Source organism: Lepidochelys kempii, chromosome 3, assembly GCF_965140265.1.
Source record: "Lepidochelys kempii isolate rLepKem1 chromosome 3, rLepKem1.hap2, whole genome shotgun sequence".
Lineage (NCBI taxonomy): Eukaryota > Metazoa > Chordata > Testudines > Cheloniidae > Lepidochelys > Lepidochelys kempii.
Window position 1 is genome coordinate 144869589 of NC_133258.1, and position 26096 is coordinate 144895684.

The 26096-nt window shown below is 38.4% G+C and overlaps 1 protein-coding gene across 5 annotated transcripts in view; it reads left to right on the plus strand.

The window, feature by feature from the left end:
- FEZ2 (fasciculation and elongation protein zeta 2) overlaps nucleotides 1-26096 on the plus strand; it is a 74905-nt gene that overhangs the window by 37163 nt on the left and 11646 nt on the right. The window contains exons 8-9 of one of the 5 annotated variants that reach the window (XM_073338365.1): nucleotides 4695-4760; nucleotides 9120-12173. In XM_073338365.1, coding sequence (XP_073194466.1) covers nucleotides 4695-4760; nucleotides 9120-9208 — 155 coding nt within the window. In that variant the 3' untranslated portion in view covers nucleotides 9209-12173. Of the gene's footprint in view, nucleotides 1-4694; nucleotides 4761-9119; nucleotides 12174-14118; nucleotides 14145-14631; nucleotides 17851-26096 lie in introns of those variants that run through there. The other 4 variants (XM_073338368.1, XM_073338369.1, XM_073338370.1 and 1 more) reach the window with 4 other exon arrangements.

The following is a 26096-nucleotide window of genomic DNA, read 5'->3' on the forward strand; positions in this document are numbered from 1 at the left end:
GGCAACACTGCTTCCCCGCTCCCTCAAAATATGCTATGTGTACTAATGGGTTTATCAGCAAATTCATGTTGAGTTGAGACAACCATTTATATAGTGACGTTAGAACTTTTGAGAATGAGAGTACATGGGGGAGCTATTTAATTATAGTTGTCAAACAACTGCTGTTCAGAGAGTTTCAAATCTACTTTTCTTGGCCTAATTTTTCATGTGAGAGTTACTTTGGTGTGTCCAAATTAGGACACCCTAAAGGGATCTGATTTTCACAATGTCTAAAGTGCCCACCCTCTTAAAAGCAGGTCCTTTTAGGGTGTCTGAATTTGAGTACCCAGAATTACTAAACACTTCTGAAAATGTAAGATCTTATGTGCATTTCTGCTGACAGGATACTTATAAAATTTTTAAGTAATAGAACATTTAAACAAAAGGAACTTAGATACACATTCTTTTCCTGCAGTATGCTCCCTTGGCTAGTACTTAAGTTTTGTGTTTCAACTAGCGCTTTCTCACAGTAAACTTCATTTTCTGTTTAACCCTGTAATGAGATCATAATCCTTTACTAATGACTAAAGCATAGTTCAAAATGTCAATATTCCAGTATTAGTCAAGGGGGGAAAAGCCAAAAGTCTCAGCAAAATAACTTTTTTTTTTTTTTTTGGTTAACAACAAAAACATTTATACAAATGTGTATTGTAAAGAGTTAAGTGTTTTCTGCGGACTGGTTGAAACCTGATTGTGTTACTCAGGCTTGGTCTACACTACAGAGTTAGGTTGAGGTAAGGCAGCTTATATCTAATTACAGGTATGTCAGTGTAAGCACTACAGCCTTGCTCCCGCTGATGTAAGTGCCCTACTACACCAGCATAACTCCATTTCTGAGAAAGGAATAGGACTTATTTTGGTGTAACTAAGGTAATGCAGTGTCCATACAGACAGTTTTCAGAGTAGCAGCCGTGTTAGTCTGTATTCGCAAAAAGAAAAGAAGTAGTCCTTTTCTTTTTGCATATAGACAGTGTTACTTATATCTGCTGTTGGCTGTCATTCTTGTCAATTTCATGGCTCCTTGCTGGAGCCGTGAAATTGACAAGAAAGCCAGGCTGACACAGGGTGGGTGGTGGGACTCCAGCTTGAGACGGCTGCCTCCTGGGCTCCCCCTTCCCAGTTGTGCTGTGCCTGCCCTGCTCGGAGTTCAGCTCCCCCATGGCTCCCCACTCCCAGCCCAGCTGCTGCCCAGGCTCCTCACTCAGAGTTGGGCTGTGCCTGCCCGGCTCCCTGCAGGGAGCCCTGGTACTGCACGGAGGCTCCCCGCTGCCCGGAGCCTGGCTGCATTCCCAGGCTCTTGGCTCCCTGCTCCTTGCCGCAGCCAGGGTCCCAGCAGGGAGCTCCGTGCCTGAAGTCCTCGAGCCTCCCAGGGCAGCCAGGCTCCAGGTGCCAGGGAGCCATGTGCCCAGTGTGGGGAGAGCGGGAGAGTGGCCGGGCTCCTGATGGTGGGGAGCTACATGTGGAGCTGAGAGCCCAGATTCTTAGCCTCCCACACTGCCCCTCTTAAATCGGTGAAAGCGCTCCTGATGAGGGGACACACCACCAACAAAAGGAGGATAGTGTGGGCATTAACCACCGCAGTAATTACTGTGATGGTTGTAAGTCGACCTAACATAGGTTGATGTACGTTTCTAGTGTAGACATGCCCTCAGTAGCAGATTTCTTGGCTTACTTCTCCTGGCTTGTGCAGTTGTGAGGCAAATATTGAACAGATTATTTAAAGCTACGAACACTGAATATTTTATTTCAACATAAAGATAAATATAGTATTTTGGAATAGTCATATGGTATTCAGATTCTTACATGAGCATTCTGGAGTTTATCAAATGCTGCTTGTCGCTAAATGCTGTGCTTCTGATTCTTTCATTCCTCTCGTGTTGCGAACACTTAGAGGGATATACATCTCAACATTCTTTAGTTGAATATGGAACAACAGATAAGCATAAGTAATCCAGGGCAGTTAACAGAGGTTTTTCCTACAGTCCACTGCTCCAGGGACCAGCAATGGAAATATCTATTCTGTGTTATAAGCCTCACAGCTGCCTATTTCAAAACATAAAACAAGCATTGAATGTACAAGTAGAATCTTCTCATTAATGGTTTGATCTCTTTCGGATCCAACTCTAAATGCTTGCAAAAAAGTTCTACAGTTGGCAAGTTAACTAAGTTGGTGCCTTTTGCCAGTGGATTGTTTAGTCTACTGTGGTTGATGGTAGTTGTCCGGCTTCTCAGTGTTATTTTCTTTTCAAATACTATTTTTTTTAGAATTCATTTCTCAATAATTATTGGTTATCATAATCGACAGCTAACACTGTGAGCCAGCTTATATAGAATGAAATTTTTGCACAACCTGAGTGAGAAAGCACTTTGCATTCGTCAAACCATGTGAATGTTCCCAAGAGATCTGAAACATTTTCAGAAATAAATGTAGCATCCTCTTGGATGGTAGGAGCTGCAAAAGTTTTTCTAACGTTTTTAGTACTTAAGTAGTACGATGCTTATTCAGTCTGCATAAATTAAATCCCTGTAGGTATGAATTTCTTTCACATTCCAAGAGTTCCTTCTTGTAATAACCGCCACCGGCTGTAAAACACTAAGTGAAATCCTGATTGCTGAAATAGTTCTTATATATGAGTTGACTTTCAGTATTACTAAACTAAACGTGGGATCTTCACAGTAGTGTTTTGCTTTCTAATATTGTTAAGGGATTAGCTAAAACTGTTGAAATTAATCTGTCAGACTATTTAACTTTTCACTGAATATTTTGAGTAACTGGAAACCACAAAGACGGCATTTGAACTCCAATATATTTAAGTACCTTATTAAAAAAATTAATAAATTAAAATGTCTTAGTTTTAGCCAGTATTCTGCTATGTCAGGCTTTGCCATATGGGAGACTCTGAAAGCTGGGAGTTTGTCTTTATATATGCAAAGAAAAGGTCAGAATATTTAATATGAGAAATTAAAGTGTAATACGTGTTACTCTGAAACACACAGACCCCATAGCAAACAGGGAGTTTCCGACCCAATTCATGGTGTTGGTTTGTAAACTTTGGATCAGGAAATTTTTCAACGGGACAAAGGGTAGTTAGGCACCTAACTTCCATTGATATTAACTGCTGTTTGTGTCATTGAAAGTTTCTTCCCAATCTTTACTATGGAATTTGAAATTGTAGGCATTCTTTTTTTTACTTTCTTTCACCTTGGTCATCTCTCTCTACCTTTTTACCCTAACCTATAGTGTGATTCTTACAACTGTTCACCCTTTCTGCTTCTTCAGATCAAAAACTTGTGGCTTCATCTTAGTGTTTTTTTTAACTAAATGTTTTGAAGACTTGCCCTTTTTTGGGCAAGAGGAGTGTTCACAGCCACAACTACAGATTCTTTATTCCAGCTGAACATCTTGTCCATATGCAAATTGAATGTTTACCCTCTGCAGAAAACTTGTCTCAAAATTGTCCATACTTGGTTATAAGATTTGTCTTATAAATGGCATTGTTAATAAAGAATTCTGTCAAAGTCCGTTCCAAATGCAGTCAGGTGTTTGGTATCCTCCCTGGGCCATGGTGGTTGTGTTCATTGTTTCCAAATACACATTTTCATTGGTGTATTGTGTGTTTCAGTGGAAAGGAGTCTGTTGTTCTCCTGCATTACCACTGTTTGAGTGGAGACCCAGTGGAAAAATCAGTTGACGGAACTTTCTCTTCCTTCCTGATGGCTCCAACCCTAATAAGTTATTAGCTGGGATAGTTCAATTTTAGCATGTGCCCCTACAGGGATCTTTTCATGTCTAGACTGTCAGAGAGGAGAACCACCACATTCTAGGAATGTCAATATGCTCTCTTATCTTCTCCTTGTTTCCCAAATGCTTAATTGCTGTGAGTGGAGTCTCAGATTCTTCCCCAGTAGAATAGGTGGGGAAAGGTGAAGGGGGAGTGTAATGGCACAGTTATTTCTCTGTAGCCATATCTGAGGGTGAAATAATACAGAATAATACATAATCTGGTGAAATTTACAGAACTTCTGTAGCTTCACAACAGACGGTAAATTTGGCCTACTAAAACGCAGTGCTAGGGGGGAATAACATGAAAAAATACTGAAACATTAAAGGATTTATAATTTCAATATCCTGTTAGAAAGTTTTTCCTCATTGTAAAGATCCTGTTTTAAAACTCCAAAACAATATTGACAGCTGCTAAGTGAAATGAGAAATGTTGATACCATGTTTTAGTGTTTTCTTTACTGTTTATATTGATTTTTATAATAAAAGTGCATTGAAATACATGACAAACGAAAACACCGAAGTCTGATATGATCAATCATGTTAAAGAAAAAAAACTTGAAAAATTCAGTGTGGTTTTAAGAGAGTCTTATTATATGGTACTCCTTGACCAAATTCCCCAGCTCTTATGTGCATACACTATAGATTTGAGTTAGAATTATGCATATGAAAGGGGTGTGGAGCAGTCCCCATGTGTCTGCCATTCATTTTTTCAGTATTCCAATTACATATTTTCTAATTGATATGGATGTAATATCTAGATGAGTAGTTAAAGTATCTTCAGTGTGGTTGTTCGAGTAACATCTTTAATTTAAGACTAATTATCTGAATTATTGCTTTTTCTCATCCACCCTTCCTCTCCCACACTCTTCAGTCCTTTATGCTATGAAAGAGGACAGCGAGAAAGTGCCAAGCTTATTAACAGACTACATTTTAAAGGGTGAGTATGCCTGTTAGTATGCATGCATTAGCTGGGATCTTTTATTTTAAGTTAATATGAGGTATATTAAATATATGTTTTAAAATGCTGTTCTTGTGGCATTCATGAATTAATAGGTCTGTGTTATCTTCTAATTAAGCTAGGCTTTAATTTTATTTTATGTGCCCAGAAGACCCTAAGCATGTCACACCATAAATAAAACATTGTGATGGTCTAAAATACATTACAAGATTGCCATAGGACGTCATAGTATCAAAACTAAATAATTTAAGGTCTAGTATACAAAGTAAAATATGAATAGTTCAAAATGTATTTATTAGATAGATTTTTCTGAAACAATGAACTACTTAAATAATCTGGAAATAATGCACATTGCTGATACAGGGCTTGTAGACTTCTATAAATTCGAAATTTTCCTTCTGGTCACTAGTAAATATAAGAACAGCCATACTGGGTCAGACCAATGAGCCATCTAGCCCAGTATCCTATCTCCTGACAGTGGCCAATGCCAGGTGCTTCAGAGGGAATGAACAGAACAGGTAATCATCAAGTGATCCATCCCCTGTTGCCCATTCCCAGCTTCTGGCAAACAGAAAGGCTAGGGACACTTCAAAGCATGGTTTTGTATCCCTGCCCATTCTGGCTAATCGCCATTGTTTGACCTATCTTCCAGGAACAATGTCCTTGGATATTTTTCTTTATTCTGTCAGTTTCCATTTAAAATTAAAAGGTTTGAATGTACCTACCGGAGATTTTCTAGTGCTATACATTTGATTTTCAGTGTGTCAGGCAATGGGGATCATCTTTGACCTTGAAAAACAGTTCCACAATCTAATAGAGCTTATCATAAGGATTCTAGACATTCCACCTGAAATTGCATTCTTAGTTCATTCCATCACTACTGGTTATTTCATCTTAAATCATCTCTCTCCCTTAGTTATCACACTCCACTTTATTTTTGAGCTAAACTATACAATTCATGTTTAGTGTAGTTAATCTCTCTCCCTAAATTAATCCCTTTGTTACTTATTTTGGTCTTTTCTCTTAAACTCCCTCCAATTTGTCTGCATCTCTGTGTTATTAAGATGCCCAGAACAGAACGTGGTAGTTCAGGCACAGTCTTGCTTCCCTCTCTCACTTAGGCACGTGCAAACACTTGTGCTTACTTTTAAGCATGTACATAAGAGTAGTCCCATTTACTTCAATGCTTAAAGTTAAGCATAGGCATAAGTTTTTATAAGATCTAGACCATAGTGTGTAACTAGAATTGTTGTATCCCTGCTCCAGAATGTGATGCCTCTTTGTATGCCGTCCAAAATTGCATTACCATTGTTTGTTGCCAGATCAGACACTGCACATTCATCTCTGACTTGCTGTCCTTGGTTTTTAGAGTTACTGTTTTCCAAGTATCTGTTTTCAAATAATATATCACTTGATTTATTCACTTCATTCCTAGTAGGTTGTATTTTTCTAAACTGATTCTTGTATTTCCTGCTCATAATTTTGATTGCTCTGACCTCACAAGTATTTACAAATCCTCCCAGTTTACAGTTGTCAATAAATTTACTCAATATGCTGACTTTATTTCAATTTAAATAAAAATAAAAGATGGCTATGAAATGTGCAAGGCCCCCAACACATAATTCAATATTACAACAAAGCCCAGCAGTATTAAAATAATCATTATAACAAGAACACTGCCAGCCACCTACAAACACTCTTTCCCCATCTTTTTTGTTCTGTCTTCTCCAAAAATCCAGTCAAACAGATGACTTTTGCAGGGTGTTTAACTGGTTGAATTCTGTCTGTGTTTGATTTCCTGTCTTCTTAAAATAAAGCCAGGCAGGAGCTTTTATCAAATGCATAACATTTTGACTTCACAATCTTTCTAGAATTTCTCTGTCTTGTCTGAATTCTCTAGCTTTGCTTTATCTCATATAGAGTAAATAGCAGAAGCTGCTTTTTTGTCTAGAATTTCTAATTAAGTTTTTTCTCATGTGACAGGTAAAACAATTAGGCTGAAAAAATTCTAGTGATACTATTGGAGTTATTTTTCAACTTAGTAACCCTGCATTGAAAGAAATAAATTACTTAGTAATTGTATTTCTTAGGAGAAGAAAATAATTTATCTATTTTGAAAGAAGTTTGGATGTTTAAAATGTCATAATTTTTAGTAATTAAATACTAATCAGAATGGGCACATTTTACACACACGTTCTGCTAATCTGAGTCATGACTGATCAGTTAACTGCACCCACAGGGCCATCAAAGCGGCTGATGACTCTGATTTTTGGTAACTTCACTCATCCCCTTATATAATCCTGGAAAGTGCATCACAGCCCCAGTTGAAACTCTTCCAATGCTTCAAACCCTAAATGACCATAAACATATAAAAACTGTGTACAAGAGTGGGGAAAATTCCAGATTAGAACATCTTCTGTTAAATTTAAATGGCCTGTTCCCGTACGCAACCACTCTTCCAGTCTGGACTCATAACTGATGGGGAATAGCAAGTGATCCACTCAGAATGAGTGGAAGGGATCAGGGCAGAACGAAGAAAACAGTTCATTACAGGTGAACAGTGAGGATGAGCTCTCAGTGGTTTTGTTACCAGCCCTGTATTGCATATTTACATGCGGATCAATACTAGAAAACTGTGTCAGACTTCCTCATAAAAATGTGGAATTCATTCTCCTAATCAAATAGAGGAGCTGTTTTCCAAATTGGATCTTAAAAATTGGTATTTACATGGAAGTAGATTCAAAATACAGAGCACTTTTACAGCAGAACACGGACTGTAGCAATTTAAAGTAATATCTAAATGGTTTGATGAGGATACTACATGATGTGCCTAACTCAGCCTGTTAGTTATAGCTGGATGACATCCTGAGACATGCTAAAATTGTTTAGATAGGAATTGTTAAGTTTACAAATGATCTGTTTTAAATTCAGCATACCAATTCAAAATTGAATCCAAAGACATTTTAGCTGTTTTTTGTAAAGTACTTTCAGATCTAGAGATAGATATTGTACTATATTATTATGAACTTCTGTGGTAATTTCGATAGGCAATAAAAGCAGGCTTCTACCACCATTCAGGGACTGCTCATTGGTAGCTGCCAGTACCATTCAAGTAGAAGCAGCCAATATAAGTAGGCTTCAATGATGCAAACCCCCTCCCCTGCAAAATCTGCTATTGTGCTGGAAAGAGAATAAATTTCCTGAGTTAAGGAATAGTTCAAAGCATACTCACTATTTGGGAGACTTCAAGGAAGCATTTCTACCTCTGTTATTCTTGAAGCATGAACAGTTGGCATTGACAGGCTTTGTAGGCACCTATGTTGATGTCACCTAAACCTTAGTGTAACCTCAGAGTTAGAGACTATTCCTCCTCTGCATCAAGCTTCAATGCCAACAAGCGGTAAGATATTCTGTAGCTGTTCCTGGAGCAATACATTATCTCTCCATTGCTCTGCCACCAAGACCTTCTGATGCATGATGACTCCACAGTTGGTGTCATTGGGCTTCATTTGAGGGCTAAGGGGTATATTTATACCGCAATCAGCGGTGTGATTGCAGCATGTTAGACATACCTGAGCTAGGTTCAGTCTTGCTAGCTTGGTACCAACAGTGAAGCTGCAACAGAATGAGCTAGCCAACTGGAGTACAAGTCTGCCAGGGAGCCCAGCTGTGTACTTGGGTGGTTCGTCCATGTAGCTATGGCTTCACTGCTGGTGGTTTTCAAGCTGTCTTGGGTATGTCTGTATGAGCTGCAATCACACCTCCAAGTGCAATACAGTAACTCCTCACTTGGTCGTCCCAGTTAACGTTGTTACGTTGCTGATCAGTTAGGGAATATGCTCGTTTAAAGTTGTGCAATGCCCCCTTATAATGTTGTTTGGCAGTCACCTGCTTTGAAGGAAGAGCAGACTGTTGCAGCTAGCTGGTGGGGGCTTGGAACCAGGGTGGACCAGCAGCTCCCCTATCAGCACCCCGCTCCCCTAAGTTCCCTGTGCGGCAGCCATCCAGCAGGCTATCAATTGCCGGTAGTTCAGTTGTCCCTCCCCCCACTGCTATGTGCTGCTCCTGCCCTCTGCCTTGGAGCTGCTCCCAGGAGCCTCCCTCTTCCTGTGTGGGGGGATGGAGTGAAGGAGGGGACTAATGTCAGGGTGTCCCCTTCCCCCCTGCTCCTGCCCCCCGCTTACCCCTTCTCCATGTAGAGCAGAGTTGCGACATGACAGGGCTCAGGACTGAGAGAGCTTGCTGGCTGCAGCTGCTGTCTCAACTTCCTGATATACTTAAAAAGGCAGTGTACTTAAAGAGGTAATGCGCATCTCTCTCTCTCTCTCCCACACACAGGGTGTGTGTGTCTGTCTGCCATGCTGTCTCCCTCCCTGCATTCATGCTGTCTTGTAGAGTGTGAGGCTACATTAACAACAATGTGTTAACCCTTGAGGGCTCAGCTGCATGCTCGTTCATCATTTAGCAGTAAGGCATTCACTGGGAAATATCCCACACTCTTCCATCCTCTAACTTCACCACCTCAACCAAGCTTCACAATCATCATTGCTGTGTACAGTATTAAATTGTTTAAAACTTATCGTGTGTGTGTGTGTATGTATATATAATATAGTTTTTTGTTTGGTGAAAAAAATTTTCCTGGAACCTAACCCCCCCCCCCCCATTTATATTAATTCTTATGGGGAAATTGGATTCGCTTAATATCGTTTTGCTTAAAGTCACATTTTTCAGGAAGATAAATACAACATTAAGCAAGGAGTTACTATATAAACATACCCAAAATGTTCTCAGACATTAGTCTATCTGGCATGTAGACGGTTCTTTCAAAGGATTATTAATGGAGGATTAGATCTTTTTAAACAATCTGTTCAGGCAGGCTTTGATGTTGCAGTGCCTTGGAGCCATTTGCTGCTATCATATACCATTCTTGTATAAGAATTCCAACTTCATCCCTGAATTCAGGGTAAAATGTTTTACCTGCTTTTTTGAAGGTAGTCTCTCTTCATTGGAAATGTTGAGGATTTCTTGATCAAGATCAAGACCAGAACAACAGTGAGGATTTTGGGGCAGCATGCCACTTTCTAGAAGTATAGATGTGTGTTTAGTGATAACTGACCTGATTTCCTATAATTGGTTCTAGTCTTAGCTATTTTGATAAATACAAGACAGATTACTTGTTGTTAAGGTTGAGTCAAGAAATGAAATACAGAAAAAAATAAGTGTTAATTGCATCATGAAAGTATTGAAGTATGTTAAAATCAAATGACTTTTTTGTTTCGCTAGGGACCTATATTTTCCCTAAAAGAGTGGGCAGGGCTGTTATGGGATAATGGCACGTTGTGCAGCTCTGTGTGAAGTCTTGATAATACTGAATCTTGTCAATATAATTAGCTGACTCCTGAATACTGTTTCTCAAGCAGAAAAATAGTTCTCTACTAAAAGTCCTTATTAAGTGGCTATCATCTTCAGTGAACCCTTGTATCCAGGCACAATTTGCACTTTTGATAAAAAGCAGAGAAGGGAATACTTAAAAAATATGAAAGTATTCAGGCCCGCACATCTGGCCAATATGCATATTAAGGGAATTAGGTAACGTGAGAAAACTCTGACAGTTATTGTTGAGCAGTTGTTTAGAACTAAGGATTGGAGGAGAAAATAAAATATAACAATTTTAGCAATGCCATTTTCAGTTCCTCATGGAACAAACATGGAGAGAGAGGTGTTCATCTATAGGTAAATGGAATACTGAGCAACAAACAGCATACGTTTTGTAAAGAACAGATCTTGCCAAATGTCATTGCTTTTTTGGTAGAATCAAAAAATTAGTTGAGGTAAACAGAGAGAGATTCGCTGGATTTCATTAAAGCATTTTTATACGAAGTGTCAAGTTCTCTCAAATATGGCTGAGTACTGACATGTTGATTATCAACTTTGTGGAGGACTAAACACAGGTAGTAACTACTGCATTGAGTTGGGATGTGTGGTAGGGTTTTGTTGAACTTACTGTATTGTTTGGTCTTCAATAGCTTCATCACTGGTATGGTTGAGTGTGTAGAACAACATGCTAATGAATTGGGAAAGACAGCTTAGTCTACTGCCTGTGGCACTGCGCAAGGACTTGGGCAATCTGATTTCTGTTGCCAGCTCTGCCGCTGATCTTCTGTGTGACCTAGGGCCAGGTCACTTCTCTTTTCTATGTCTTTGTTTCTCTTTTCCCCCTTTGCCTGTCTTGTCTAAATAAAATGAGGTCTTCAGGGCAGGTACTGTATCTGCTTGTGTATGTGTACAGCACTTTGTACAATAGGACCTGATTTTGGATAGGATCTCTAGGCACTATAATGCTACAAATGATAAATAAGAAAATTGAAGTTGGTACTAAATTAGGTGTTGAGAACTAATAAAGCAGAAAGGCTAAAAACGGTATGAAATAGAGGGAGGAATTAATAAATTGAGCTCTAACTGGTAAAAATGCCAGGTAACGCATCTAAGTGAGTGAATGGGAAGATCCTCAAAGGTACCAATGCCAAAAGAGACCTAGAACAAATTGGATGTGAATGTGTAATGAAGTAAAATAGCTAAAAAGGCCAGCCAACTTGGGGCCGTTTCCACTGAGGCATCACATTATGCAGGGGGGGAAGGGATGATTTAGTGGATCTCTGTGTTTGGTATCAAAATACTTTGCATTGTGTTTGCCATTCAAAAAAGTCTTTAAAACTGATGTTAAAAATAAACTTACTTTAAAAATATGACTTCAGCTCATCCTCATAGCCCACACCCTTCATTCCAGTGATCAATTATGTAGTTCTTCTTCGAATCCTCTCTAAAATGTGTACCTCTTCAGAGGCAAGTTACCCAAAACTAGACCCACAGTTCCAGACAGGGTCTTTTCATGGTATTGCACAATGGAATAATTCCCTTGTTTTGTTCATACTATTTTTGATGCAGTCTAAAATCCTTTTGTTCTTCTTTGTCACAATTCACCATTGTTTCCATCTTTATGTAGTTGGTAATGAAAGGGGCTTAGTGATTTATATTTAGTACATTGTAATTCATTATTCAGCAAGATATGGGTCAGTGTATGCTTTTTAGATGGGAAATACTAACGTGAAATTCAGTCAGACATTGTCTAGGCTGCATTCCAGATGTGTTTAAATCTTTCTGAATATGATTGAGAGACAAGGTGGATGAAGTAATTTATTATTTTGGACCATTTTCTATTGGTGAAAGAAATAAGCTTTCAAGCTTACACAGAGCTGCTCTTCAGGTCTGGGACAGATACTCTTAAGTATATCTGCCCTGCAGTAGACACCTGCAGCTGGGCCATGCCAGCAGACTCAGGCTTGTGGGTCTCAAGCTAAGGGGCTGTTTAATTGTGGCGTAGAAGTCCAGGCTTGGACTGGAGCCCAGGTTCTAAGATCCTGTGAGATGGGAGGATCCCAGAGCTTGGGCTGCAGCCTGGGCCCACACATCTGCACCATAGTTAAATAGGCCTTTAGCCCTAGCCCTGCAAACCCAAGTCGGCTGGCATGGCCAGGCATGGTTGTCTAATTGCAATGTAGACATACCCAAAGTGTCACAGCTAAATACAAAGTGGAACACATTGTTTAGCATACGTAGTTAACACATATGGTAAGAGAAGTGATGAAGAGGCCAGTTAACACCCCTGCAATCATAAAGCAAAAAAGGTGGTTTTAGTGGGTTACAGATTGTTCTAACAAGCCGTAAATACTATGTCTTTATTAAGTCCATGATTTTCAGTGTGTAGCAAAGTTATGAATATAAGCTCCCAGGCTTGTCGTTTGAAGGTGGTATGCAGATGTTGTGAATATGTTTGGCACTTGAAAACCATAATAGCCATGTTTCAATCCCAAGCCAGAATGGAGGAAGCAGAAGTCTGAGATGTTAGTGATCTGAAGGAGAGGGATGTGTTTAGTGTCAGGAAAAATCTATATTAATGAATCAAGGCCAAGATTTTAAATTTTTCAGTTAAATAAAAGTATTCCATCAGTTTGAAATTGGAAATTTCAAATAATGAGTTAAAAGTATTTTTGGGTGGTATACTTTCTCCAGTTAATCTCCCAATTTTTGTGGTTTACAAAATTTTTCTTTTAAAAAAAAATTCTTCTCATATTATCATGTGAAAGACCAACAAAAGCAGGGGAAATAATGAAAATAACTATTTAGTTTGTGCATTTTACAGCACTTCGTGCAAACTGCAGAGCAGAGATTAATGTATTTTCTGTAATCTCTGCTAGTGAATGTTCTTGGGTGTTACCTGCAATAATAGTAGGTACAAAATGTTCAGATAAGTATGATTAAATTAATCATTTCCCTTTAATATTCTCACAGCAGCCTTCACTCTGTCTACTTACATACACAGTATGCATTACACTACTGTAATCTCATTGCATGATCACATAATGGGATGCTATTCGGTAAATATTACATCATTATACACAAAGGAATAAAACTTATTTGTAATTGGTGAGAATATAGTATGTAGTATTTTTCATTATTGTGTGGCATGATTATATATAGACTTTGTTGAAATACATGAATACAAAGGGCCAAAGATAAATTTGCTGATGGCCATGTGTAAAAAAACCTAAATAGATATCTATAGCTTGAATCTTTTGATTTGTTAAATTAAATCTCTAGCCTTAACAATACATTACAGTAGGTTTTTTTGCATGCGTTATATATTACCATTATGATAAACTCATCTATGAAAGCCAATTAGGTTTGCTTATTCTTGACACACAGACTTTTATAAATATAGATAATACTTTCCTATTTGAAAAACTACTTTATTAAGTCCATATGGATGCTTAACCAGAGTAAGCTCCTTTTTAAAATGTTCCATTCTTACAGTAACACAAACTGACTGGCTTAAAACTTGTAACTAATCGGAGTATTCTTGCCTCGTTGCCCATAAATGAAAAAATAGTGGTTATGACTTAAGGTAGTTCAAGAAAAATATTGCTACACATACCACCAAGTAAAATGGAAGAAAATGTGTGTATTTGTCTTTCTGGCAATTTAAATAGTTTTTAATTATTCTTCTGACCCCCGACTATTTAGATTGTGGAAGTGGTATGATTTCCCATCTTTGAACTTGTTTATTTTATCCCACACCTGATCTTCTAAGTTACCAATAAGGACTGAAACTGATTTTTTGTTTTATATTAAAAGGCAAAAATGTAACTGTCAGTGTTTTTATTTTTAAATTTTGAAAGTGTTTCTGATCATGAGAATTTATTTTCTTGTCTTTATTATTTAAAGTTTGTGTGTTTCTTTGTTACACCTGACTACTTTATTTGCTTTTGTATTGTGCTAGCATTGGTTTGAAAGCTGGATTGCTCTGAGGTTTGTCTCTTAGATGTGAAACAGGAATGAGAAACATGTGAAGAACATGTCTTCCCACTTTACATGATTCACAGGGTACACACATCAAGCTTAGAATTGTCATCTGAAATTTTCAGTACATATTTTAATATTTCACTGCATGGTAGCACTTCCACTTTTTCTTGAATGTTCCATGAAATTATAGTTAATTCTTCAGGATAGACAAGCTTGTAAAATGTAAAGTGTAAAAACACCATTGTTAAGACATGATCTTTAGTTAACTCATTTCTGTGTAATATTAGTTAGTGATAGCATTTTTTTTGTCAAAGTTTTCTTTTGGGAAGAGGGTTGCAGTTTAATCAACTGTTTCAATTCTGGATTTTATTCACTGCTTTTATAGTATAGAACTAAGCATTCTTCATGTTTGTTTACTGTACCCTGCAATCTGTTTATGCACACTGTGTTTAATGAGGTTTATGCCTGTATATTTGTGGTTCTTTTGCAGTTCTGTGTCCGACATGAAAAGTGCTGCTTTACTTCAGAAGTAACCATGCTCCTTCCTGTGACAAGAAGCTTTCAAGAGATAGTTCATAGTATTTTCTTTTCATTTGGCACTGTATCTAAACCTGTATGTATTTACTTTCCATGTCTGTTTGGATTTTTGGATCATACAGTAGGCCTTTTAGGCATGATAGAACGTATGCACTTTTCATTTGATGGTGCAATGTGCTTGAGCGTAGAACAAACATTGTACAGTTTTACTCACAAGCTTTGGTTTGGCTTTTTAAAATCTATTTTACATTGTGTAACATGTAGTAATCCCTCCCACATATTTCACTGTTGGGGAAAGAAAACTAAACTTTAAATACTGTAAATAAAATAAGCCTATAATTTTAACTAATCTGCAGTAAAAATAAAAAAAAACAAAAAACAAAAAAACCCTCTGTTCTTATCTCAAACATGCAAAAGGGATCATAGCCAAGCCTGCCCTGAAGAATTCCATTGAAGTTCTTCAGTGGACGCTCCAAAACAGTGATAGTGGAAACTGGCACTGAACACTTTTTTTTTAAAAGCAGTAACTTAGATTAAAACTATAATACGGTATTGTTCAGACATTGAACAAATGTTCTGATGCTCTTCAGGAAGAAGAATCCGTGTGTCTGCTCCCTTTACTTGCTACCTGATTTACATAAACATGAAAATATTAGAAAATTCTTCAGTTCATCACTCTGATTTTTTCTGTTGGTTCAGTTTTTAATAATTAATGTCTATTGAGACCTGATATGTTCCCTCATTACTTCTATCATTTTAGTACTCATGTTAAATATTTGGTCTTAGGATAATATTTTATAGGCTGCAGTATGTAAACAAATATTTTAAGATGCTGAGTATCCTTTAAATTATGTGTTGTGTTTGAGAAATGGTCATTCTTGTTTCCAAGAATGTTATATTGAAACTTTCATTGTCATGTACTTATAAAAGGCATCCTACAGATCTGGCTCTTGTAACTCCCTGTCTGTCATGATATTATACCTGTACCTAGATGTCGTTGATGGGAACATATTTTATAAATCACATTAAATATCTTTGCTAGTCTTAGAGTAAGTCCAGTGGTGTGAAAAGAGAAGAAAATGCCAATAGAAAGAAAGAGAGACTGTTTTTAGGTTTGATTCCTTATTTATTATATATTTATACTTACAGAAGCCCCCAGAGCCAGCCACTATACCAATACATAGGAAGATACAATCCTGAAGAGCTTATAATCAAACATTTTTCTCAAGAATTTTTCTGTTCCTTTATCTTAAAATCTTAGTGATGAAGAATCTGTTCGAGAATAATTTCCACAATGTAATAATTTTAAGAATCTGCTTATTAGTAGCAGATACTATGAGTTCTTCCACTTGATTAGCAGAGCAAATTAATTATGAACATGGCACTCTGTCACTCAGTAATGCACTTTTCCTCTAGATTCAGTTACAGTATTATAATTGAACTTCAGTATTGTGTGTCCGTTGTGCCTGTCTTTTTTTTTTTTCCCAGAATATTCAGAACTCAGAATTTATAGCCATTACACCACTTGGTCAGCAGTGAACAACCTGCTTGTGCAGGATAATGGCTAAGTATTATTTCACCTGTCAATGAGATGCTCCTTCTGATCTGCTTAAATGGTTAAGTTTCTGTGAAGACATTCTTGCCTGTATTATTCTTTTTCTTTAATAGTTCCTCTATAAAGAAAGACATTGTTTCCTCTGCTGATATGTTGTGAATTCAACATGGCATTCCTTGTGTTTTTTTGCTGAATGTGTTATTTTTCTGTAGAATTTTTTTAACCTATTGTCTTCTAGTTTTCAACTAAGAAATAATCCTATTCCATTATTTCAGTATAGAAACTGAGAAACAACAGATCAGTGGCTTCAAACCTGGTGAGAACCATTATTTATCTTCAAGCCAGCTCTATTCAAAGGTGCTTCCTGGTGCTATCTAGTCCTAAAATGAATGCCTGACAATAAGGTTCAGTCTTGCAGGGTATTGAGCATTCTGGCCTTGATCTCGCAAAGAACTTAAGACAGTGATTTCTGTGGGACTACTTAAGTCCTTAAAGTTACACAGGCTTAAGTGGATCAGGGCCAGAGTGCTCAGCATCTTGCAGTAATAGAACCCATTAGTGCTTGGCATTCCTCTGTGCATTCAGTGAGACCAACTCCAGAACAGTGCTGCTTTTTCAAGGAAGAAGTTGTCAAAAACAGTAGAATTGAATGGTGGCCGTACTGGGAGCTATAATTTTTGGTAGAGCTGAATTATCACATACAGTTCAGACTTGAGTTCCACATTGCCTCATCAGTCTCAAAGGCATGAAGTCCAATGCATTGGAGTCAAGGTGCCAGGTAGATCTTTCAGTATGCTCCCTGCATGTCATTCGTCAACATTCAGATGCAGGCAAAATTTCCCTCAAAGCAAATGTGTAGATTTGTATGTAATGTAGGGATGTTCAAATCTATGTACAATTATTATTATTTCCATACTTTTTAAAATAGTTTGTTTTGGGGGAGGCTTTTGGAATTTTCCACTGTAGCCATCACTTTGCCATTTGTGATGCCAAGTGATTGCAGAGTATCCTATTTCTAACATTTCTTTGGGACACTTAAGCTAAATTACATTGTTGGCTTTAACTAATATTTTGGTAGGCTTTTTTAACTAATATTTTGGTATTTTTGTATTGTTTTCTTTATTTATTGAGCAACTGAAAGTTTAGTGAAGTTATTTGTCTGAGAATTGAGGTGATTGTTTAATATAGTAATGATTCTGGGGATTGCAACTACTGGGCTTGTTTTCCTGAATACAATATTGGGAGCCACTACAGAGATCTGTGTGTCTGATCCTGAACCACTGAAGTCAGTGGTTGCAGGATCAAGCCCTATAAGGGGGAGAAGCAAAGAGGACTTTTAGCTGGAAAGGCAGGGACAGAGGTGTCTCCTGATTTACTGCCTCTCTCCTTGAATGAGAAAGGGAGATGCAGAGAACCACCATACTCTACCCATCTCCTTTACCAGAAATGGGGAAAGGTTTCCCCATGACTTGACCATTCCCTGGCCCTCTGCTGAGTTAGGAATGGGGGGAGAAATGTCCCCATGAGCTTTTTTCCCTCTTTAAATAGGTAGAAGAAACAAATGCTCTCAAGTTACCCTGTGTACCCCTACTCCTGGGCTAGGAAAGGGAGGTAAGAGATGATAGATGGAGAGGATTAGCTAAGAAGAATGTGTTAGGGAGAGTGGAGGCGGAACAGGAAATGCAGGGTGCTAGGAAACATGGGAGAAGAGGAAAAAAGAAATGAAACACGGGTAGTGGAAAAATCAAAAAAGCATTGGGGGAAAAAAATAGAATTGAAATAAGTCTTAGCATTTAACACTGTAGGAAAACAGACATTGCCAAAAAAGTGCAAAGGATATACCAAAATATACTATGTAGTCTGAACTTCCTAAAAATTTCCTTAGCTGTGGATAAGTTCCTGACAAAAATTGTCTGCCCTACCGGACTGAATTGAATTTTTTTAAGTATTCTGTATGCAGTGTTGTTGTAGCCATGTTTGTCCCTGTGTAAGTATTCTTTGTAAACCTCACCTATAAAAGCCTGGCACTGAGCAACAAAAGCTGAAAATAGTTAATGTGCACCCAAACCAGCAAATAAATTTGCAGTCTGCAAGTAACTTTTTTCTGCAACTTTTACACACTTAAGGTTCTCTGTGCGGTTGGGCCTTGAAGCAATATTATGTCTTGTGCTTTTTCAAAGAGCCAGAATTCTCTAGCTCCTGGATATTTCGAGAGCACTGAGAGAGTGACGTCGGAGAGCAGTTGCTGACAATTTCAGTGTACTAGCAAGGATTCCCTGAACTCATAAGGATAGGCCCCTACTAAGCATGTTTAATTTGGGGCAAGTCTGGGAGCAAGACATCTTTAAAAACTAAATGGTATTAAATCACCAAAAATCAGTGTTCACCAAAGAAAGCTGATATACAGTTGTCCTCTCCCCATTTCATGGAATTAGATGGTTCATTTTATAGATTTACCCATTGACTGGCTGGAATAAGAGGGCAAACTAGTTGAGATTCAGTCCACGTAGGAAGCATGCTCATTGACTGGGGCAAACTACCAGAAAAACATCAACAATAATATCAGCTCTCTTCTACTGGAGAGAGTCTTGGTCTCATTGGATCCTCAGCTGTTTCAAGTAGTGTTTCAAGAATATTTTGTATCATCAATGCTAGGTCAGGAAGTTGTGACCTTTTCTTTGGGATGTCACCACCGTAATTCATGCCTTTGTCACCTCCAGATCATATTACCTCAACATCCTATATGCCTTAATGCCACCCGGAAATTACAGCTAGTGCAGAATGTGGCAGCTTGTGTGCTTGGCAACAGTGCAGAGCACTTCACACCTGTGTTGATCATCAATCTACACTAGCTTCCTATTAATTTCCAGATTAATTTAAGATGTTATTTTTAATTTATAAAGCCCTAAAATGGTGTAGGTCATAGGTAGCTCTGGGACTGCCTCTCCAACTATGACGCCAACTATGACAGCTACAATCCACTGAAGCACTTTAACCTAACATCCCTCTAAGTCTGTCAGGAAGGGACTGAAAGCTTCCTTGGTTTGTTTGGGTTGGTTTGTTAAAACATAAAGCACCAGTTTGATCTCTCCAGTTTTACTGCAGTGAAATTAGTCCCTTTTTAATTGTTGAGATGATAATCAAGCTCATGGTTTGATAATACACAGACGTCTGTAATCTAGTGATACAACCAGTTTTCCCAGATGCTGCAATATCCCTAGATGTCTAAAGGCAATTGCCCAGCTCACTTGGAACTGCAGAATATATGTCTAGCAATTGCATGGTTTCAATTAAGACAGAAAATGTCCTGTCATCTAATGTGCTGCTAAAATTTCAGTTAATTTTGTATCTTCAGACAAATTCCTTCTATCTAGGGGTACCCTGAGGAATGTCCTCTCATTCTTTTTATTACTGCTATTATCCAACATATAGAACTTTGTACTAAATGTTTTACGTGCAAACAATGCTGTGCTTGACTTAGAGTACCACTATTCAGTGGAAAAACAGTTTTTAGGGACACTCTCTAAAATACCTGAATAAATAACAGACAGCGAAATCCATTGTTTCTAATTCTCTTTTTTTAATCTTCTCAGTAGGTAAAAAATCTTGGTATCCATTATTATACAACAATTTGAAGATACCATGATATGCACCAGGAAAACAATAATGGCATTAAAAGAAGATTCTTTAATTTGGTCTTTAAACCTACCATGGAAAGTGCAGATGATTAGCCATAATTAAAATAATTGACGAGTAAACATCTGAAATCCTTTGTGTTTTCTGGTCAATATCTTGTAATGGGTTCTCAGTTTGGGACTTTCATTTCAGAAACTTAACAGAAAATGTTGTTTACAAAGTGGAGAGAGGAGGAGTGGGGAGAACATAATAACTTGCCTCAAAAACTTCCTAGGAATATTTTGAGTTTGTCAAAATTTGGAAGCTCCTTATATACTGTGTTTAAAGTCTTTGTTAGAGCCAACCTCCAAATATGAAGCACTCAGATAACATTGTGCTGTGGACAATATAAGAACCAAATGGAAAAGAATGAGTAACTGGGTGTAAAGAAGCCCTTTGACAAATTAGTCGCATGTAAAGTGACCTTTGGCTCCTTTTCTGATTCCTGCTGCTACCTCAAGTTTACCTAAGCTTTGGAGCAAGAAAGAGAGGTAAGGCTTTCTGAAGGACATTAACAGTTGGCCCTTGCCCTGAGGTCCCCTATCCTAGCTTCATATTTTCTCATGTTGAAACACACACAATCAAGGATCGTGGTCAAAATTGGCATAATATGTGGAGTTAGGCTATATTTCTACATACCACAGAAAAGCACTCTTCAGTGGCAGTGAACTATCTGCCTATGTTATACTCAGGACCTTGATATCTCAGACTCTGCTGAAAGAAACTCTGTGCAGCAAAATAGCTAACTGCTAAACTAAAGATTTGCTTCAGCTATGAGCTTAGGCAGTAGGTAAAAAGATCCAGCCTTAGGTGTCACTTCCTTTTGGATGAGAGAGATTACTTCGGTCATGATGGTTCAGTCACCAGAACACAGAGCGTGGGGAGTTCCAGCCTGCTGCTAAACTGAATAGCCCAGGAATATGCTCTGCAAGTACAGTGATTTGGTGCAGAAGGAAGTATTCCCAGTATGCCTTCACTAGAGTTGGCTTTTTCTGTTGCCTCAGAACCCCAGCTTGTTTATAGATTTGATAACACAGGATAATACTGTCTTTCATGAGCCTCTTTATAGCACACACTTTGGCGATGAACTCTAGGCAGTTTGTGTGCAGGTAATACTCCTCTCTTCCATATCTGGCTCACCATCTTAAACTGAAGACTTACTGGCACCTTAGAGACTAACAAATTTATTTGAGTATAAGCTTTCGTGAGCTACAGCTCACTTCATCGGATGCATCTTAAACTGGTGTGTGATTCTGGGACTAAATACTGCCTTACTGATCTGGGATTATATATATTGGAGTCAGAACAGAAAAAAAAATAAACTGGCTCTTCTTCGAGTGTCCCCTGCATATTCCCCATGCTTGGGATGTGCACTGACTGGTCCCATTGAATGGTGCAGCCTTCTACTAGCAGTCCTAGCCCTTCCTGCTCTGCCCCCAAGCTCCAAACACATTCCGACGGTGTGCCTTTAAATAGGGTGCTTGCAGTTACGGCCTCAATTCCTCTGACATGGATGGATGATAATCTTCTATGGATCAAGATCATTTAAATAGTTGGGATAAGTGTCCAGTTGTTTTTTTATATAGTTAGCATTAGAGTTAGTTTAAGTGTTAGTATTAGTTTTTTTAGATTATTATGGCAGATTATTATGGCAGATCCAAAGATCAGAACACAATGATCAAAAAGATGTGCATTGTTACGGATTCTGATGCCCATGCGCTCTGCCTAAAATGCTTGGAGGAAGGACATTTTCTTTCATGTTGCTCTATTTGCAGCACTTTCACACCATGAGCTAGAAAAAAGAGAGGCAAAACACTCCAAGCTCTTCTGCAAGAAGCCTTATCTACCGTATCCTCCAGGTTTAAGGTTTCTAAGGCATTATGTGGTTAAAAACCAAGAGGCTTGGTTCAGCTCAGAGCCCTTCCAGTTCCAGGAAAACTTTGGTACTTAGACCAACAGTCTCCGCACCAAGTTCCAGTTCAAAAGAGACTGAGCATTCGGTACCAAAGTCATCTGATCTGACACCACAGAAGGCCACTGGTGTTGAGGAAATCCGGAAGCAACTATAGATTCTCTATGCCGGGCATTTCCACAGAACCAGGGCCCTCAGTTCCAAGACAGAAGACAAAACATTTATTCTGGAGATTCATTGGAACTGATGGATCATGGCTGGACAGATCAGAGACGCAAAGAGAACACCTAAATTAGGGCTGTCGAGTGATTAAAATAACCCCAATTAATTGTATGATTAAAAAAAAGAATTTTGATCGCATAATAGATTACCATTTATTTAAATATTGTTGGATGTTTTCTACATATTCAAATATATTGATTTCAGTTACAACACACAATACAAAAGTGTACAGTGCTCACTTTATATTTTTGATTACAAATATTTACACTGTAAAAAACAAAAGAAATAGTATTTTTCAAATCACCTAATACAAGTACTGTATTGCAATCTCTTTATCATAAAAGTTTAAATATTCATGGTAAATAGGCCCAATGGCCTGTGATGGGATGTTAGACGGGGTGGGATCTGAGTTACTACAGAGAATTCTTTCCTGGGTATCTGGCTGGTGAATCTTGCCCATATGCTCAGGGTTCAGCTGATCACCATATTTGGAGTCGGGAAGGAATTTTCCTCCAGGGCAGATAGGAAGAGGCCCTGGAGGGTTTTTGCCTTCCTCTGTAGCATGGGGCACGGGTCACTTGCTGGAGGATTCTCTGCTTCTTGAAGTCTTTAAACCATGATTTGAGGACTTCAATAGCTCAGACATAGGTAAGTGGTGTATCGCAGGAGTGGGTAGGTGAGATTCTGTGGCCTGCATTGTGCAGGAGGTCAGACTAGATGATCCTAATGGTCCCTTCTGTCCTTAATATCTAAGAATCTATGAAAGTTGAACTCACAAATGTAGAATTATTACAAAAAATAACTATTAAAAAATAAAACAATGTAAAACTTTGGAGCCTACAAGTCCACTCAGTCCTATTTCTTATTCAGCCAATCATTCAGACAAACAAGTTTGTTTACATTTGCAGGAGATGATGTTGTCTGCTTCTTGTTCCCAACATCACCTGAAAGTGAGAACAGGCATTCACATGGCACTGTTGCAGCCGGTGTGTCGCAAGATATTTACATGCTAGATGCACTAAAGATTCATATGTCCCTTCATGCTTCATCCACCATTCTAGAGGTCATGTGCCTATGCTGATAACGGGTTCTGCTCTATAACGATCCAAAGCAGTGCGGACCGACACATGTTCATTTTCATAATCTGAGTCAGATGTCACCAACAGAAGCTTGATTTTCTTTTTTGGTGGTTTGGGTTCTGTAGTTTCTTCATTGGAGTGTTGCTCTTTTAAGATTTCTGAAAAAATGCTCAATCTCATCCCTCTCAGATTTTGGGAGACATTTCAGATTCTTAAACCTTGGGTCAAGTGCTGTAGCTATCTTTAGAAATCTTCCATTGGTGGTACCTTCTTTGCGTTTTGTCAGATCTGCAGCAAAAGTGTTCTTAAAATGAACAGCATGTACGGAGTCATCATCCAAGACTACTATAACATGAAATATATGGCAGAATGCGGGTAAAACAGAGCAGCAGATGTACCGTTCTCCCCCAAGGAGAATTTAATTAATGCATTTTTTTAACTAGCGTCATCAGCATGTAAGCATGTCCTCTGGAAAGGTGGCCAAAGTATGAAGAGTCATACAAATGTTTAGCATATCTGGCATGTAAATACCTTGCAATGCCACCTACAAAAGTCCCATGTGAACACTGTTCTCACTTTCTGGTGACATTGTAAATAAGAAGTGGGCAGCGTTATCTCCCGTAAATGTAAACAAACTTGTTTGTCTTAGTGATTGGCTTAACAAGAAGAAGGACTGAGTGGACTTGTAGGCTCTAAAGTTTTGCATTGTTTTGTTTTGAGTGCAGTTATGTAACAAATCTAAATTTGTAAGTCGCATTTTCACGATAAAAAGATTTCACTATAGTATGTGTATTAGATTAATTGAAAAATACTATTTATCATTTTTACAGCCCAAATATTTGTAATAAAAAGAATATAAAGTGAGCAGTGCACACTTTGTATTCTGTGTTGTAATTGAAATCAATATAGTTGAAAATGTAGAAAAAAAATCCAAAAATGTTTAATAAATTTTAATTGGTATTCTGTTGTTTAGCAGTGCAATTAAAACTGCAGTTAGTTGTGAATAATTTTTGAAGTTAATCAACAGCCCTACTCTAAATCTTTTTCTTTGAGTTCCAAAGAACTGTGAGTCTGGGTGTTTATATAGGCACCAATGGCAGTTAATACTGAGGACATACAAGTGTCTGTGGAATAGCAGGTTTTGGTTCTGGTTAATATGGCAACAGTGAAGAAGAAATTGGGTACAGAACCACAATCTCAAAGATCTCCAGTGGACGCAAACTATTACAAACACAAGTATCTCAGCCCTGACATATTACTGTACTGGCCAAATTGGTAAGAATGGCAAATGCTGTGGAATCCTTGACCTTACTGGTCAACTCTGACATTTCCTTACCAGCCTCCTTCCGGGTAACCTGTCCAACAAAGAACTGAAGAAAGTTTTCCAGATCCATGACATCCAGGTCCAAGCTATGGACTGGATGTCATGGATCTGGGAATTACAGATGAATTACAGATACTTAGTGTTAATGGACCTTCTGACTCAACAGCAAAGAAAAGTGTACCATCCAGACCCATGGCCATATCTGATAGCATGGGCAATAAGTCTTTAATGAAGTTGGAGATGTCTTTCTCTAAAGTTATTCAACCTAGTCTACTAAATGTTAGAAGAGAATCAACTAGAAAATGTAATCAATTAAAATGGAAAAGATTTTTGCGATGGATATTTAATAAGGGTATAGAGTCTATGTCAGCGCCTATTCATTCTGTACCAGAGTAGAGTTTATATTTGAAGCATTAAGATTTATCTGTTGCTTCACTTAAGGTACATTTGGTCACACTAGCAGTTTATTCCATACTGTGACAAAGTTCTGTCCTTGCCTCTGTGGGGCCCACGTTTCCTGGTGGATTTCACTAGCCTCAGAGGCTCACTGTGACCCTCCATGTAACCCTTCTCTCTCTAGAGACAAGGGTCACAGTCTACTTTTTCATCATAAGCCAGCGAGGGAGGTGAGGAGAAGTTATCCTTCCTTGCACAGTCTCTGTTGTCTCCCAGTCTCAGTGATTAATCAGCAGGCAAAGGTGAGGTGGGGAAGCCCGGGCCCACCCTCTACCCCGGGCTCCAGCCCAAGGACCCTAATAGTATCAGCTATGGTAGCTGACCTTTTAGAAACATAACATGTACAATTCCCTGGGCTACTTCCCCCACAGCAGCCCTCACTTCCTCAAGCTCCACTTCACTCTTACCTCAGGGCCTCCTTCCTTGTGCCTGATATGGTGTGTACTACTCAGCCTCTCCAACAGCACAACTTCCTCCCACAGCTCCTGACATGCACACCCACCTGACTAACTGGGAGGCTTTTAACTAGTTTCAGCCAGCCCCTGATTGGCTTCAGGTGTCCCAATCAACCTAGCCCTCTCCCTGCCTTCTGGAAAGTTCTTAATTGGTCCCAAGTGTCTTAATTGACCTGGAGCAGCTGCCATTTCACTTATCCTGGTACTAGGGATTTGTTTAGCCTGGAGCTAATATATCGATCTCCCACTACTTTTCCATAGCCATCTGGCCTTGCCCCATCACAATACTAATATATAAGATAGCAAATCAATTTTCTCATATGAGATTGTAAAGAAGTTTTTTAAAGGGTTACTAAATTTGTGCCCTCTGGTAAGAGATCCTGTGGTGTCATGGGACATAAATTTAGTGCTTCTGTCACCACTGTTTGAGCCCTTGTCTTTATGTTCTTTATTTCGTCTATCAATTAAGACCGCCTTTGTTATAGCGATATCAGGCAGGAGGATTGGTGAACTTCATGCATTAATGGCTGATCCTCCATTTATGACCTTTTATAAGGACAAAGTAGTGTTTCATCCACATCCTAGATTTGTACCAAAAGTCATTTGAGTTTAATGTCAGTGTATTACTTAGCCAGTGTTTTTCCCAGGCCTCATTTAGAGAAAGGTGAATAAAAACTACACTGTTTGGATGCAAAGAGAGTTTTATCATTCTATTTGGGTAGGACTAAATACTTTAGATC